General features: G+C 42.6%; 2 protein-coding genes across 2 annotated transcripts; one reads left to right on the forward strand and one right to left on the reverse strand.

The window, feature by feature from the left end:
- Window positions 1-115: 115 nt before the first annotated feature.
- Window positions 116-1,921, forward strand: LOC142945235 (ferritin, spleen middle subunit-like). The gene is made up of 4 exons (XM_076086653.1): window positions 116-217; window positions 1,200-1,350; window positions 1,523-1,641; window positions 1,766-1,921. Exons 1-4 carry the CDS (start codon window positions 116-118, stop codon window positions 1,919-1,921), a joined length of 528 nt encoding a protein of 175 aa, XP_075942768.1.
- Window positions 1,922-5,041: 3,120 nt separating this feature from the next.
- On the reverse strand, window positions 5,042-10,915 carry LOC142945236 (deoxyribonuclease-1-like). The gene is made up of 8 exons (XM_076086654.1): window positions 10,778-10,915; window positions 9,968-10,053; window positions 9,720-9,806; window positions 7,769-7,878; window positions 7,269-7,381; window positions 7,012-7,163; window positions 6,837-6,933; window positions 5,042-5,089 (listed from the first exon to the last, which is right to left on the reverse strand). Exons 1-8 carry the CDS (start codon window positions 10,913-10,915, stop codon window positions 5,042-5,044), a joined length of 831 nt encoding a protein of 276 aa, XP_075942769.1.
- Between the last annotated feature and the right edge of the window lie 6,825 nt (window positions 10,916-17,740).

Below are 17,740 nucleotides of genomic sequence, written 5' to 3' on the forward strand. Positions count from 1 at the left end.
GGACACGACAAACCTTTATTACTTGAACACTACCGAGAAAGTCGTCGTTAAGCTATTTTTTGTACCGTTTTGCTAAGAAAACAAGAGAAGAAACCCGCAAGAAACGCCAGCTACAATGGAGTCTCAGGTCCGTCAGAACTACCACCGCGACTGCGAGGCCGCCGTCAACCGGATGGTCAACATGGAGCTGTTCGCCTCTTACACCTACACTTCCATGGTGAGAAGAACACTTCAATTTATTGTATCTTCGTAGTATGTATTAATGTATGCTAAGTATCTGCATCTATTGTATGTCTTGATATAAAAAAACATTGGCTGTTAAAGAATAAATATAAAATACAATTGTCATTAAATTGATTGTTTTATAAGTAATGCAGTATGACAGCACTGTTTCTCTGCATCTCTCACTTGTTTATCTGATGGTTGCCAGATAAGGAGTGTTTTATCCCCCACTCACCACATTGAGTCAAACACGCTGAGTCATGTTTATGCTGGTTTCTTAACTTCTTCAAACGTGACGCTGGTCTGTGTCCAAACCGACTAGACCAGGGGTCTTAAACAGGGGGTCCGCGAAACTTTTGATTGATTAGACTTTTTTTTTTTTTTTTCCAAACATGAATCTGCTCATTATTTTAATAGTTCAGTATTGTATGCAAGATAACAGGTATGTTTATGCATGGCATTAATGGGACATCACTCATTTTCGTTTCCACATTTATGTTTAAAAAAACATCACTTTGAATAGCTTGTATGCATGATTATCATGCAATTGACAGACGATGTTGATATTGGTATCAGCTGACAAGGTATGCTTATCAATGGCAGTGGCACGGCCACCCTACTCACTGTACCTTGCACATGTTTAAAATAAAAACATGAATATATGAACCTGTGTATTATTCAAATAGCTTAGTATTGAATGTACAATATAGATGGTACTGGGCCCATTTAATATAAAACACAATATAAATTGTCGGGGGTCCCTGCTCCATCTCTCTATCAGTTGGGGGGTCCTTGGCCTGAAAAACGTTGACGACCCATGGACTAGACCTTTCAAAACTATGACTCGTGTGCCAGGCAACAAAGTAGTTGTCAAACTACAGTTTGTCACAACCGCTTTCTTTTTTTAAATAATGGTGACGTCTGCTAATCACAGTTCTAACCTCTGCTCTTCCTCCCCTCTTGTCCCTTGTTTACAGGCCTTTTACTTCTCCCGTGACGATGTGGCCCTCGAAGGCTTCGCCCATTTCTTCAAGGAGAACAGCGACGAGGAGAGGGAGCACGCCCAGAAGCTGCTGGCCTTCCAGAACAACAGGGGAGGACGCATCTTCCTCCAGGACCTGAAGGTCGGTGCACACTGGAGGACTGGCCCCGTTGAGACGTGTCTTGCAGCACCCTGTCTGTCTAGGACAAATAAACTGGGATTAACCTGCAGCAGTGGGACACTCGGTCCCTCCCATTTACCACCAATTATTATCATGACCGTTCAGTCTGCTATAATTGAATGTTTTTCCCTCCGTAGAAACCAGACCGTGGGGCAGCGGGCTGGAGGCCATGCAGTGCGCCCTGCAGCTGGAGAAGAACGTCAACCAGGCCCTGCTGGACCTGCACAAACTGGCTTCTGACAACGTAGACCCTCATGTAAGTGTGAATTAGTGCCGCGTGGTCTGCCAAAGACGGTCCCGGCTACACCACAAACTCGTGTGCTCTAGCATTCGTCTGTACGCTTAGTAATCTCTCTCTCTCTCTCATCTCCGTTCCTCAGATGTGCAACTTCCTGGAGACCCACTACCTGAACGAGCAGGTGGAGGCCATCAAGAAGCTGGGCGACTACATCTCCAGCCTCTCCCGCATGGACGCCAGCAAAAACAAGATGGCGGAGTACCTGTTCGACAAGCACACCCTGGGGGCAAAGAGCTAAATATGCAAAGTCTCAGGGTTGAGCCTGGAGGGAAGATGTGGCACACAGGCTTTAAACGCACCCTTCTGCTCCAGTGAGCGTGAATTTAAATCTACTCTGCTTCACCTGTGGAGTTGATGAGTTCTGGTGGTGTCACCGGGTTTTTTAAATGTCATTTAAGGATAGATATTTATAAGGTGGTGACTTTGCCCTCATTACCTCTAAATCTCCTCTTGTGTGACATTTGAATGACTGTTTCTGATCTGTTCTTAATCTGAATAAACATTTTGAGCTGGACTCTGTTGTCTGATCTGCATCTGTTACGCACCCTTTTCATATTGACTTAAAAGCTGTTATGTTTACACACCATCGTTTATTAAACCAAAGTGCTGGTTAGTAGTCGGTAACTCCTAAATGGAGCTAATCTGTAACTCTTTCCCTTATAAAGTGTACATGCTCATGAATGACTGCACTGCCTTTAAATCTACAATAACTGCCATCAAGTCACCAGAGCTTTACTCTCTGGTTTTTCCTTCTCAGCAGGACATTTATATTTATTTTCCACTCAGTTCAACAAAGTGAAAGTCTTGATTCCTCCCAGGCTACATTTTCTTTTATTACTGAATAAACAAAGGAATTCTGAAACAGCACACTGCCACATAACTTAATTATGAAATCCTCAAATGATTTTAAGAGTTTAAATGTTTTTATTGGCCTGCATTGTTGGAAGGAAACTGTGTACAGAATATATCTAATTTTGTTTATACAAATTTGTCACAAGGGGCTCTGTACAGCAGGGTCTGAAATTACATTTTTATTTTACTGTGGCAGCCAAGTATTTAAAGAACTTTCAAAGCATTTAGAAATAATTCATTGCTAACTGTCATTCATGAAATAGTTATAGTAGGTCAAACTAATTTAAGTATAGTTTAGTATATCATAAAAAGCCATCAATCAATCATGACGGAGCTTGGTGGAATTTGATTTCCACCAATCATTTGACAATGATAGTATGTCAGTGTCCTGGCATTTGGTTGTAGTTTCCTGTTATAGTTTGGTAAGTTCACTCACCCTGTCATGATTGGTTTAAAGAATCCTTATAGTAGAGCCCTGCATGGGAAGTACTACTTTAAATACCTCTCAGAACAGCTGTATGATGTCTTCAGTGCCACTGGAGGAGAACAAGACCCCCATGATGTCATAGTGATGTCATTGGGATGGGATCATGTGAGCTTGGACAGTATAAACTGAAAACATGCGTTGCAACAACAAACAGGTTTGTAGTATTGTTGTACTAAATAATTCATCCATGTTACTGTGATGAAAAACATTTTTGCATGAAAGAAGAGTCCGAGGTGCATATTTACCTGCTTCTGTGAGTCGTGTGGGGAAGGAGAAGGCCTGTTGTGAGCAGGGCACAGAGGCTTTGCTTGTGTGAATCCCCGGAGGCTCCTCTGCAACTTCTCTCGGGAGGTTTTTATTTACCTGCACAGTGCATGTGACCGGGTCAGGCTGGAGGGGAGGGGTGAAGAGAGGAGGTGTGTTGCGGATGGGGATCGGGGTTTTCAGGTCAAGGAGGTCCGTTCGGAAAAATTGGCTCTCACAGTGGTTTCATGTGTCGGCTACAATGTGGCAGTCTTATTATAGAAATTCAAAGAATTTCTGCTTTAGATTTGATTTAGTTTCTAGAATTATTCAACTCACCACCAACTCACTGTGTTGATAGGTAACATTTGCAGGACTCCACAGCAGGGGCGGAGCCATCCAGGGCTCAGCCCAAACCTAAGGGGGGCCGGGGAGGGATTGGAAACCATTCATGGCAGCTATATACATTATTTTACGAGACTTATGAGATAAAAAGAGGGCCTAAAAATCTGCACATCATTTGGGAATGATGTGCAGTTTCCAAGGAAACAATCATCCTGCAGAGCCCACATCCTATTTTGTATCTAATTTTTCTCCAACTGTTTAACAAAAATAGGTTTCAAGAATACTCTAAATTCCACCCACATATCTATGCAAGGAGAGAGGGGAAACTTATAGAATGATACACTTGTTTGGGGGACTTCGTGACACTAGTTGAAAAATGCATCTGCATTCGGTGTCACATGTTCATTTGTGTCAATTGTGCTAAGATGGTTGAGTACAGCTCCCTGCAGCAGCTCACCTTCACTGTTCAACCAGCAAGCTGGTGGAACACTCACCATAATAAGTAGTTTGTTTGTTTCACTCATGTAGCAGAAAGGAACAACTGCATTCTGTTGCTAACCCTGTGTTGGACAATGACAATAACTTAACCTTGAACCTTGACAGACACCAGTGATTCAGTGACATAAATGTTTTCTATCCAAATTTCTAAATACTTTATTTAAAGTAACATCAATCCGTTACAATTTACCATCAAACCATATTTTGTGAAATATTCAGTCTGCTAGTTAGCCAAAGCTTCACAGACCTACTCTGCAGTTACGGTTGCTAAGCGGTGATTGGACAGTTGCTCTTCGGGGGAGGGCTTTAGTGAACAGTCAGTTATTGCCACAGGCCGGTCTCCACCGAGTGCCTAGCCTTGCTGTACCTTCATGAACCATAACTAATGAAAGTAACCCTGGGTGCATTTGAACAGCCCACAGTGGGCGATGCCTTTGTGATCTCACAGTTTTATCTACATTTAGCCTGAAATATCTGAAGCAATGATGTTTTTTGTTGTCAGAGGATTGATTCGTGTGATTAAGGAATGAAATGAAGCTGTTAAAAATCACATCGTCACTTTCATTTTTATCTTTAAAAATGATCCTCACAAAGTCTCTTTCCGTTTCAAGGCAACAGAGACAGACGTACTGCTACTACTGCTGGCGTCACGACATGCAGATAGCTTTAGTTTTTTGTGCAACGTTTTCGATACATACCTCTGAAAATGTTGCTGCTACTTGATACAATAAAGGTGAATGGACTTTTGTTTGTGCTGCTTCAAACATTGAAAGAAATGACAATAAAACAGAACAGCAGAAATAATTTCTTTATTTTGGTCTAGTCAATTCAACGCTGCATGGTTGCAGCAGGTTCCCCCACTGAGTCATCATTATCCCAATTCACCGTGGAGGTCTCTGCAACGGTTTTGGCACTCATGATTCAGGTACCCTTTTACATCAGCATCACCTCCACAGGCAAATGGTCGCTGACATCCAATGCCTGAGAGAGAGAGAGAGAGAGAGAGAGAGAGAGAGAGAGAGAGAAAGAGAAAGAGAGAGAGAGAGAGAGAGAGAGAGAGAGAGAGAAAGAAAGAGAGAGAGAGAGAGAGAGAGAGAGAGAGAGAGAGAAGAGAAAGAGAAAGAGAGAGAGAGAAAACATCGTAGGTTTCTCCTGTGGCACAATTTCTAGTTGGTCCAGCTTCAGCAAAATGTCCTCGGTTAGACAGAAAACAGGTTTATTATGTTTTGTAAAACTCAAGTCATCAAAATACCCTTTTCACTTGCATCACTAAAGGACTACATACAGTACTGGTTTTACATGTTTCAGCACCATCAACCAAAACTGATGACTGTTTTCCAAGCATGTGTGCAAGTTTGTTTTAAAAAATAGTCAACAATTAAAATTTGCTGCATTATTTGGGGCCCTGAGCTGAACTATTGCTCGGCTGGTCTGGGAATTTCCAGCACATAACCTTCCTGAAATCTGATTATTTGGTGAGTTTTAGAGGTGCGTGGAGGTGGACTTTGATACACTGATGTGTAATTATGAATCCCACTGCTCTTCTTGGCAAAACCGCCCTGTGTAGCTGGTGACAATGTTAGGGTTAGGCATTAGACCTTTACTAGTTTGGGCCAGTACAACCCATTGGTCAGGACATAGAACCTGAACAAATCAGGCTACCAGTACCTCGGTGAGCATGGTTGCTGGCCAATCCTTGCGCTTGAATGTCTGCGCAGGGCGGGTCTTGCCAAGAAGAGCAGTGGGATCCATAATAACGCCTTACTGACATCTCCTCGTGTTCAGAATCTGTTGCACCTGTAACCTCCCAACAGTGATGTCACTGTGCATTGACCAAGCCGTCACTATACTTCTACATCACTGCTGCAAGGAGAAAACCATTGAAATGGAATAGGAGTAGAACGCAATGAACGGTTTTGTGTTCATTTGACCAGTATAAAAGAAAACTGTGATTATTGATAGTTATGCTAGCTTGTCCTTCCCTGGAGTGGCGGGGAGTAAGGCGGAGTTAGACCCAGAGCTGCCGCTGGCCTCCAGCCTGCAGCTCAGCTCATATTCTGTAACCAGTGTAGCATTAAAGCATGATGGAGCTAGCAAGCTAGCCACTTAGTCAGCTGTCCACTAGTTAGCAAGCTAGCTAGTTAATGCTGGTTACAATAAATGATCCATGACAATAGTGATGTGCTTTCCTACGCTGTGACAAGAGGATGAAACATTAAGTGGTTTGTTGGATTTTATCACAGCAAGGAGCTACTCTTAAATACTCTGTTCTTTTTCATGACTAAATAATTGCTTTTAGAAACTTGTATAGAATTTAAAAAAAAAAAAATGGCCCACGCTCTGACTATCCTGCCACATTGATTTGAATGTGAATGTAAATGTTAAATGTACTTGCTTTAACCCTACATGTCATTCACCCTTTCATACACTGATGGCAGGGGCTGCCATGCAAAATGTCACCTGTCCATCAGGACTAAGCATTCAGGACTAACTGACATTCATCCCACACATACACTGAAGGCACAGCTTTCAGGAGCCATCCTCTGATTGAAGGACGACCCGCTGTAGCACCGAGCCAGAGCCTAGTTCTATGTCCGTTCTACTCCTTCATTTATTTCTATGGTGAAAACATGAAAGTGTTAAACTGCTCTTAATAGACCCGGTCTTTTTGTAAATTGCAACTGATGTGAATTCTATCACAGAGAGTTAAAGCTAAAGTTGTTTTTACCTCGTCCAAGGTGAGACGAAAGACCGACATGAAGTTGTAGACCTTAGCACTGCCAGGCATCACTCCATTCTTCATCATGTCATCAGTGACCACAATCCTGCAGATACAGGAAGAGGAGTGGATTTTAGAGTCTGTACACCTGATTGTGTGTGTGTGTGTGTGTGTGTGTGTGCACCTGTCATAAGGGTAGCCGGTTTTCACTGAAGTTTCCTCATTGTCGGTGATCAGCCAGTGGAAACTCTTGTCCGTGAAGAGGCGGATCTTCTGCCAGTCGGAGTCTCTTACGTAAGTGCCGCCAGCGTTGAAGTCGCCCAGCAGCACGATGTTCTGCAGGGAGAGCAGAAATAGTTTCAACCATCTCCATCTCGTATAACAAATTAATCATCCAGTTTTAAAAAAAAATAATTGTGTTTTCTGGAGGAGAACATTCACATTGGTGTTCCAGCAGGTGTTGACATCAGTCGCCACGTCATAGAGGGCATCGATCTGCAGCACAGCGTCACTTGGAGAGGTGTGCTGGGGGATCAGAACAAACTTCCCCACAGCTATAAAACAGGAGGAAGGAGAAAGGAGTGAGTGAACGAAGACGGAAATGCGAGATGACAAGAGACAAGTTGATGTTTTGGATATGGCAGACATGATTCATACAACAAAAAAGTGAGCTCACTGTCTTTTAAATGTGGCAGCACAGAGTTGCCGGCCCTATTTGGCGGACATAAATACTGTATGGCAGTCAGAATTCAACTGAAGACAAAACATTTTCTAAAGGGGCCTTGGTGACCAACGGATCGTGACCTCAGAATCTCTCACACACGTCTGGTGTTTAGTTCTCAGTTGGTCGCCTAACGAGAGAGGCAATCTACATCACTGGCGTCCTACAGTGAGGAAGAGTTATCGCTCTCTGTTCTTTGCCGCACTCTTTCAGAGCCTACCGGTGTGTGTGGAGAACTCAACGATGAAGGGCGGCCGGCTGAAGCGACTGTAGCTACCGTAGGGAATGTCGTCGTAGGTGTAGTATCTAACCACGGACACTATCCTCGCCCTGCAGAGGAAAGATAGTACTTAACCACATCTCTCACTTCCTGTAAACACATTGCTTTTGAAGTAGTCTTCAAAAAGCGGTTAAAGTTCATCAACTCTTTCTTGTAGTCAGCTATTCACAGCATTGCTGGAGCATTTTCACAAGTTGTTTATCATCGTCGTTTATCGGTCCTGTGACCACTCGGGAGCAGCTTGACCGGTCCTGAATGTGTGAATGGATGAATGTAATGTGCAGATGTGTCATGTTTTTTTTTTTTGCCCAACAAATTTACGTATAATTACCAAAGGAAGACTGTATTACTAAATACAGCTGGACCAAAACGTACTCTGTATTCACCAGTATTCTTTGCAGAAATTAGATTTCATGATGTGTTTGGTGTTTTTAAAGTGGGCTATTTATATAGTAGATAGTATGCTGGGCTATGCTGTATATTGTGCATGTTATGCAATTATGTGACATTCCATATAAAATGGAAATTTCAAATGGATTTAAATTTTTTACAACACATCTGCAAGTCATTTGCATTCATAAAGGAACAGTGTGAAGGATTTTGGGGGATCTATTGGGAGAGTGATGTTTGTTGCATGTTTTCATCACCTGAAACTACGAATCGTTGCGTTTCTGTTAGCTTAGAATGAGTCTTTCATAGCTACATAGAGAGTGTGTCTTCTTCACGGAGTCCTCCGTGTTTCTACAGTAGCCCAGAATGGACAAACCAAACGCTGGCTTTTTGTGTTACCTGAAGGCGCCTGTAGTTTTCCGACATCCTTGTAAAAGGAGGGATGAGCGAAGAGGCGTTGAGTTGGTTTGAATCTGCAACCTCACCACTAGATGCTCCTAAATCCTGCACACTGGCCCTTTAAGTGCCTTTGTTGAGAAATTGCATTTGATGGCACGAAAAGCTGTCAAAAGTGTAGAGTTTTCTAGCACAGCATGTGACACATGATCACCCATATTTACCTTAAACTCTGATCTGCTAATATCTGTACTGAACCATCTTTCATAACAACCAGTGGTGGGGAGTAACCGTGTTATGTGGATTATGTTGTGGAACAATCTGTGGATTAATCTGTGGACTCTTTGAGTGTGTCCAGATAAACAGCGATACTTTTAGGAAGAAAGGAAGTTGTTTCACCAAATTGTACGAGGGAAATTGGATCAATAAAACCTGTTTTGCTTTCACCTACGAGCAGTGTGTGAGCTATGTGCATAGGACCAGAAACACGTGTCAACTTAAGGTTTACATTCTGCTGCAAGTTTTGGATGCTATACACATGTACTATTTGAGTTACTTGTACTTGAGTGTTTCCATTTCCTGTTACTAAATACGTCCGCCCCACTACATCTCAGAGGCAAATATTTACAATGAAGGTTTACTTCAGTTACTTTACTTAAGGTTACTTCTCAGATTGTGCTTTCACATAAAACATGTAACATACATTGTAACATGACGCATTGGTACAGATTAAACTGTCCAACAGTATATCAATTAGTTCAAATTGGCTCCACCAAGACCAGCTAACAATAATAATCTAGCATTGTAATCTATTACTCTGACAGGGCTCAGTCTGCTGCATTATGTGGTTATACTTGTGATACTTTATGTTTTTCTGATAATACTTATGATGTTGAATGCTTGTAGTTGAGTATTTGAATTGTAATGTTGGCTACTTTTACATGAGTAGTTTTCTGGCACTAATCGCTGACAATAAGGACAAAGACACTGTGCAGATCTGAAGTATAACTTTAAAAGATAAATAGTTTCTTTTCTAGTCACTGATGTGGGGTCTCAACGGAGGATTCCTGCAGAGGATCGGTTGTTTTTGCCTCTCTCTGTTTACCTGTAGAGGAAGAGATATCTCTCCTTGTAGGAAGTTTTACCCAGAGGCTCGCTGACGACGTACTTGTACACCAACTGAGGACAACGACTGCGTAAACACACACAAACACACACAGATGTAGAGCATCATTTAGTTTGTCTCAAATCATAATGTGAGTTCATGAGCCGTCCAACTTAACTTCTACAGAAGGTCACTATATTCTGTGTGTAGTAATATAAGCACTATATAAGGTGTGTGGTTAGTCTAACTTGCTGACGGCCGTCATGAGTCTTGTGGTCACTTCCAGATCCGGGTCTCTGACCTGGATCAGAATGATGTCGTAGCGACAGACAATCTGAGAAACAGAAAACAACACATATCTGATTAGAGTTCTTGCTGCAGTGCCGTCTTATTATATTCGTGGTCTGTTTAGTTTCATTCCATTCAAGTAGAGTTCTCCTGAAACAAAGAGAAACAGAACTAAAAGAGGTGAACCAACATAACATCTCCTTTTCCACTCAAATTAAATAATCTGTGATGGTTATTGTTATTGTTAATAAAGGGGTACTTCACTAATTACTCACTTAAAAGCTTCACTGGTCATAACAGGGTTCAACGTTAATGTTTTTTTTTTTTTATCACTTGCCCCCATATAACTTGTTTCATTTATTTAATCTTTGTTGTTATCAAATACTAACAAAGACCAAAGTCAGGAAATGACATTATGGGAAATGTAGGATCCATTTTTATTTATTTATTACAATTTATTTGAATCTACCTCTTGTGAGTCCCCCAACTTTATGGATTTGAAAAAGAATAGCTGGAGTGCCCCTTTAATCTCCTAAAGCCTCTGAACAATACAGTATTGTAACTAAATCTAACGACATGCTCATACTTCTAATGTGCTTTCTAATGTGCTACCAACTTATTGCAATTGAAGGGAGGCCAGATGTCGGGTAAACCTCGTGGTATTTTAACGTTACTCAGCGCTGTTCAAAATATATCCTCTTTATATCGATGAGATACAGTCTCAGAAAAAAGGAATATTGGATGCAAGAAAATATAAAACATTTTCAGACCTGGGTGATGATGTTCATGACAGTCACTTCTTTGGATTTCTTGTCTCCAAATGTCTGGATGTTGAAGGCTCCCAGCAGCAGGGAGGTAGACAGATGCAGCAGGACCAACAAGAGGCCCAACACACACACCCAACGCATCCTGAGCCAAAGAGGTCACATTAGTGTGTATATTTAAAATACATCATCCTAAATCTTGATTTCATGACACATGGACAGTTAGCATGTAATAGTTATTCTGCATGCTAGAGGAGCCTGAAAGACTCTCTGCCCTGCTGTGGGAGTCAGAGACACACCAACACCTGCACACACGCAGCAGGATCTCTATTCCCGGAAGTTTATCCCAAAGCGAGTCGGCAACCCGGCGTTTCATGTGCTGCTTTTTGCAGAGGCATCCTGTGTCACGGGGTGTGGTAGAGAACTCAAACGCAGACCAGGCAGAGTAGCGTGAAGCAGGTGTTTATTAAACACAAATAGGAATCTTTATCATAACACAACAGTGAGTCCAAGCACAAGACAAGAGACGAGGGGGAAAGTCCAGCAGGAACGAGACAAGGCAAGCAGACGGTGAAATCGGTAACAGGACAAGACAAATGGGCCAGTAGAACACAATGATCTGGCAGTGAGTGACTGAGAGGCAGAGGTTTAAATAGTGGCTAGAACAGGTGAGGAGAGTTGTGCTGATGAGGGAGTGCTTGATTAGTGATCAGGGGCAGGTGAAGGGAGTTAGACTGGCGCTGAGGGAGTGGCTGACAGGTAGAGTGAGGATACAGAAAGACACACACAGAACACAGAAGGCAAAGCCTGATCGTGACATCCTGGGTAAATTATTACTCCAGCAGGAGAATCATTATTCTGTTAGTAACATCTTATTAAAGATCAAGCAAAACCAGTCCCTGTGTATAATGTTAGATAATCTGCAAGAATTGTTCTCCAACTGTGTAACAAAAATAGGTTCCAGATCATTAATGCTTAATTCCTAGCCTAATTAAGTATGTCATGGAATTTGAGAAATAGTAACATAAGACAATTTTTGACTTTGAGAATGATGAATACCGTTTGAGAACAAGAAGATACAATACAGCATGTAGACTCTACAGGATGATTGTTTCCTTGGCAACTATCATGTTTTTACCGAAAGATGTATAGATTTTAGTTGTTCTATTATCTCAATTTGCTTGCGTGCACAAAGCTGCCGTAAATAGGTCACTAAAAAATGACCGGCCCCCCACCAGGTTTGGGCTGAGCCCCGAATGTTCACAACGTGTGGATCCGCCCCTGCTGTGTGACATTTAGAGTGTGTACTGCTATGATGTGTTTGGAAGTGTAGAGTCTTCTGGAAAAGTGCATTTTCTGTCAGGTCCCATGTAAGGGTTGCATGCAAACACATTGAACCTGACAGTAGATGAATGTGGAAGAACTTATTTGGAAAATATTATGGAAGTAAAATTCCAAATGACAACATTTGCAGTATGTTTTGTGGAAGGATTTCACAATTGATACATAATAAATCTGTTATGCACCAACCACTGAGAATACAAGCATGTACAATACAACTTAGAGAGAGCATTTAATGGCTCGTGTTGTTTTTGTGTTTTTGCATTTAGAAATAATAAGATTTCTAAAAATATAAGAGAAATTTACTTTCAAACTTGCACCTTAAAAACTTTAAATTGTGAAAAACAAAAATGCTATCGTTGTGTAGCTACATATTTTAACGTGTGTTTACATGGAGAAATTGATCATTGAAGTGCTTAAATTTACAATGCAAATCACCATATTAACATTAGAAGGGATTATTAAGGATTATTATCTGATAATTCCACCGGTCAAAGCACCTCTTGAGAGTGTGCAGATGATCAACAGAGGCTGTTTTTACCTGCGGCGTTCACAGCAGCAGTGAGAAGGCATCAGATGGTGAATATGTGATAAAGGAAGTTGATTTGAGGTCATGTGTGATGAAATCTCTCTCCTCTATTGAGTCATGTTTACATGGTTTTCACGCCAAAATGTAAAGTAATATCTCCCAGTAAAAACATGAGGTGAACCAAACTACAGCCCGGAAATATAATATGTGTCGTCTTAAGTCACACTTGTTTTCTGAAGGATAGACTTATTTATACACTTATTAGTTTATTTATTCAGAGGTAGATGCATTCTTAAATATAATCATGTAATATATGAACATCAATGTCATGTAGCGATCATAATGGAACATGGTTGTTATGTTTCCTTCACATAAGATGGGACATTGCTGAGGTAGAAATAATTAAAGATAATTATTGACGGTAAAACATTTTATACTTTCATTAATAACTTAAGTTTCACATTGTTTCCAAATTCATTCATATTTCAAAAGATGGGCAGAGATAGTGTGATGATGGGTGTGCCGTTATTGAGACCTCAGAAAATGTTCTATTGTGCTGTGATGGATGGAATCAGTAAGTGGCTTTTAGTGGTGGAATGAGGACATTTACTCAAGTAGGCCTACTGTACTTCTGAGGTACTTTTACTTGAGTATATCCATATCCATGCACCGTACATCCATCTTGTGCTTCTGTATATTTCTATTCCACTACAATTCAGAAGTACATATTTTTTACTCCACTTTATTTATTTGACAGCTTTAGTTACTTTGCAGCTTCAGATTGTAAATAAAAATAAAATATACATTTATAAAATATGATGTATTAATATAGATCATGCTGAATCTCAGCATATACATTTGTTAAAATTAGTTTTGCCTTTACCAGCTGCAACATTAGTAACAATTACACATAAACCCATCAGTTATGATAATCCAGTATTATAAAATACATTATAATGAAATGGGACATTCAACACAATGAATAGCTACTACGTTTGGTTCTTTCAGTAAATAAGCTATATTTTGATGCTATTAGGAGTACTTTTTTGAATGCATGACTTTTACTTGTAACAGAGTATTTATACATTGTGTCGCGTGTGGTGCTCCCGCACGTTCTAAAGAGTTTTAAGAGAGAAACCTGTACGGGTCAATTATACCAAACAGTAATATATGACGAACAACAACACGATCAGTTGTTCATTCGTTTTCATTTTCTCGACCGCAAAACATGGATCTTAATTTTTTTCTCTTGATTTTAATTAAATTTTCCCTCCACTGCCTATACCTACGTTATAGTTTAGTATAGTGCTCGGAGTGAGGTGTCCCCAGGTCTCTCCTACTTTAAGAATGCATGTATGTGTGTGTGTGTGTGTGTGTGTGTGTGTGTGTGTGTGTGTGTGTGTGTGTGCGTGTGTGTGATGGTGTGAGTGTGCTGCAGCTTACCGCAGGGGCTGAACGATCTCCCCCTAGAGGAGACCCCTCTCTCTTGGTTTCGATGTCCCGTCCGGGATGGAAAAATGTAGCAAATAGTTACGTTTTCACTTGTTTATTTAATTCAATTCAAAGTATATTTATTTGGATTCCAATTCAGAGAAAAAGTGGTCTATCGACAACAAGTTTGCAACACCAGAAAAAGAATAAAACCTAAACCAGTGAGCAAAGTGTATTGCCAAAAAGTCCGGAGATTGGTTAAATTAATTTTAAATTGAACACAGGTTACGACCTGCCGCTCCCCCTTCTTCTGCCCTGATCTTCTAAAATCGAAGGTATTTATCATCAGCTGAGCAAGAGGCAGAGGAAGTCCAGCCCTCTCCTGTCTGTCTTGTGAGACAGCTCGGAGCACTGAACTCCGCCCGGACAGGCTATTGCTCTGGTCAGGACCTTATCTGACCCCCTTCCGTCTATTCTGACTTTAGTGACCCCCCCCCCCCCCACATTGTTACAAAGGACGTATGGCACATCTGCTCACTGTTAGGTACAAGACAATGGAAACATGATATCACAGTAAAAAACAATTATACAGGTTTGTTGCCAAGCATAAATTATATAACAGAGTAAACTTTCAAATATATGTACTCTTTGGCAAGTTTATTTGACTGCTACCTTTATGAGGTATGGAGCCCTATCCCTAAGCAATAAGTGGTAAAATATCTATACTGCTAAAGCTGCTTTCTTTCGCTCCAAAATCCTAACCTCTGCTTCCAATCCTAAAAAACTCTTCGAAACTTTCTCTTCACTCCTCCAACCCCCACCCCCTCCTCCTACGTCCTCCCTTCTCCCTGACGATTTCGCCAACTTCTTTGACAAGAAGGTAAACGATATCAGATCCTCCTTCTCTCAGCCCCCCTGTCCACCCTCTCCCTCTCTACCATCTCCAGCTCTTCCCCCACAGCTCTCCCTCCCCTCTCCATGCCCCATCTTACCCTATCTTGCTCCCCTCTCCCCTAACGAGGTCCTCAACCTTGTTACATCTAACCGCCCCACCACGTGCTCCCTTGACCCGATCCCCTCCCCTCTTCTTCAGTCTATTGCGACTGAACTCCTTCCTTTTCTCACCCACCTCATGAACACATCTCTTGTTTCAGGATACTTTCCCACGGCTTTCAAGACTGCTAGAGTCACCCCCCTTCTGAAGAAACCATCACTTGACCCCTCTGATGTCAAGAACTTCAGACCGGTGTCTCTTCTACCCTTTCTTTCCAAAACACTTGAACGTGCTGTCTTTACTCAACTATCCTCCTATCTCCACCAAAACAACCTCTTGGACCCTCACCAGTCCGGGTTCAAAGTGGGTCACTCGACTGAGACAGCCCTCCTTGCGGTGACGGAGTCGCTTCATGCAGCGAGATCTAAATCTCTCTTCTCTGTCCTGATTCTCCTGGACCTGTCTGCGGCGTTTGACACTGTTAACCACCAGATCCTCCTATCCACCCTCGAGGGGATGGGCGTTTCAGGCTCTGCACTCTCCCTGTTTGCATCCTACCTGACAGGTCGATCCTACCAGGTGTCATGGAGGGGCTCTGTGTCGGAACCACGCATACTGACTACGGGGGTTCTGCAAGGCTCAGTCCTGGGCCCCCTTCTCTTCTCGCTCTACACAACATCTCTGGGTTCTGTTATTCGCTCGCATGACTTCTCCTACCATTGTTATGCCGATGACACCCAGCTGGTCTTGTCATTTCCCCCCGGGGACACTCAAGTGGAGGCACGCATCGCTGCGTGCTTGGCTGACATCTCGAAGTGGATGACGACACACCACCTCAAGCTCAACCTGGACATAACCGAGCTACTGTTCCTCCCAGGGAAGGGTTGCCCGCACCGAGACCTGTCCATCACCATTGATGATACCGTGGTGACGCCAACTCAGACTGCGAGAAACCTGGGTGTGACCCTGGATGACCAACTGTCGTTCTCAGCAAACATTGCATCGGTTACACGCTCCTGCAGATTCCTGCTCTACAACATCAGGAGGATTCGCCCCTTCCTCACTGATGAGACGGCGCAGGTGCTAATCCAGGCTCTTGTCATCTCCCGCCTGGACTACTGCAACTCACTACTTGCCGGAGCCCCGGCGCTGGCCATCAGACCTCTGGAGCTTGTCCAGAAAGCTGCAGCTCGCCTGGTGTTCAATCGCCCAAGTTCTCCCACACAACTTGCCTTCTCCGTTCTCTACACTGGCTACCTGTAAGAGCCCGCATCCAGTTTAAGACTCTGGTGTTAGCCTACAGGGCAGTGAAAGGAACAGCTCCTTCCTATCTCCAGGCCATGGTCAAGCCCTACACCCCGGCCCGACCACTTCGCTCTGCTACCTCGGGGCGACTGGTTGCCCCGTCGCTCAGAGGTCCCTGCGGCCGATCGACCCGGTCGCAGCTGTTTTCTGTCCTGGCCCCACAGTGGTGGAATGAACTCCCCACTGACGTCAGGACGGCAGAGTCGCTGCCCATCTTTCGGCGCAGGCTGAAAACTCACCTCTTCAAGAAGGCCTACCCTTCCACTTAGCACTTACCTAGCATCTACTGTATTCATACTAGCTTATTGCACTTATTGTTTTTATATTAGCTTGTGGCACTTATTGCATTCCTTTGTTTCTGCACTGTACGTTGGCTCTGGTTTATGCTCTTAGATGCTTGTTTGAGGTAGGGACATGCACTTATTACTTCTGGTGACTAGTTGTTCTCTCGAAAACCGATGTTGAATACACTTATTGTAAGTCGCTTTGGATAAAAGCGTCTGCTAAATGACTGTAATGTAATGTAATGTAATGTAATGGTGGCTGGCGGGAACGGGGGGAATGGAGACTGTAGAGTGGGGGCCGTCTCTTCGGAAGCTCTGGTGGTGCAGAGTCCCCCGTTGTGCCTGTAATCCTGCGAGAGAGAGAGAGAGACAAAAACGGGGTTGGGGGGAGGGTTCAGAAAACTGGGTCGAAGAGGAAGAATCAGAATCAGCTTTATTGGCCATGTATGCGTATACGCAAATAAACAAGAGAAATGTAAAAAAACATAAAACAAGGACAACCAAAAAAGTAGAACAGATGTAAACATTTAACGTTTAACGACTATGTACAAATAAATATAAATATAGAATATCCAGAAGTATATATATATATATATATATATATATATATATATATATATATATATATATATATATGAACATAAACCTATACAGCAATGACAGTGGAATTGAGGTGATAGTGCAAATGGAGATAGTAGTGCAGTATATCTGATTAATTATTCATCAGAGTGACGGCCAGTGGAAAGAAGCTGTTCCTGTGTCTGGTGGTTTTGGCGTACAGAGCTCTGTAGCGCCTACCAGAGGGGAGGAGTTGGAACAGCTTGTGTCCAGGGTGTGAGGGGTCTGCAGTGATCTTTCCAGCCCGTTTCCTGACTCTGGAGGTGTACAAGTCCAGGATGGAGGGCAGGCTGACACCAATGATTCTCTCTGCAGACCTGACAATCCGTTGTAGTCTGTTTCTGTCCTGTTTAGTGGCCGATCCAAACCACACAGTGATAGAGGAGCAGAGAACAGACTGGATGGTGGTAGAGTAAAACAGAATCAGCAGCTCCTGCCGGGCCTTTTTCCTGACGGTGTCGATGTTG

Source organism: Anarhichas minor, unplaced genomic scaffold, assembly GCF_050575085.1.
Source record: "Anarhichas minor isolate MPS153535 unplaced genomic scaffold, ASM5057508v1 ptg000007l, whole genome shotgun sequence".
NCBI lineage: Eukaryota > Metazoa > Chordata > Actinopteri > Perciformes > Anarhichadidae > Anarhichas > Anarhichas minor.

What these genes read in the sequence shown, in the direction of transcription:
- LOC142945235 (XM_076086653.1), top strand. Translation starts at nt 116, where the DNA reads ATGGAGTCTCAGGTCCGTCAGAACTACCACCGCGACTGCGAGGCCGCC. An exon ending in CTTACACCTACACTTCCATG is followed by an intron (nt 218 to 1,199) that starts GTGAGAAGAACA and finishes CCTTGTTTACAG; the next exon opens with GCCTTTTACTTCTCCCGTGA. An exon ending in CTGACAACGTAGACCCTCAT is followed by an intron (nt 1,642 to 1,765) that starts GTAAGTGTGAAT and finishes TCCGTTCCTCAG; the next exon opens with ATGTGCAACTTCCTGGAGAC.
- LOC142945236 (XM_076086654.1), bottom strand. Translation starts at nt 10,915, where the DNA reads ATGCGTTGGGTGTGTGTGTTGGGCCTCTTGTTGGTCCTGCTGCATCTG. An exon ending in TCATGAACATCATCACCCAG is followed by an intron (nt 10,054 to 10,777) that starts GTCTGAAAATGT and finishes TCTGTTTCTCAG; the next exon opens with ATTGTCTGTCGCTACGACAT. An exon ending in TGAGTTCTCCACACACACCG is followed by an intron (nt 7,382 to 7,768) that starts GTAGGCTCTGAA and finishes CCTGTTTTATAG; the next exon opens with CTGTGGGGAAGTTTGTTCTG.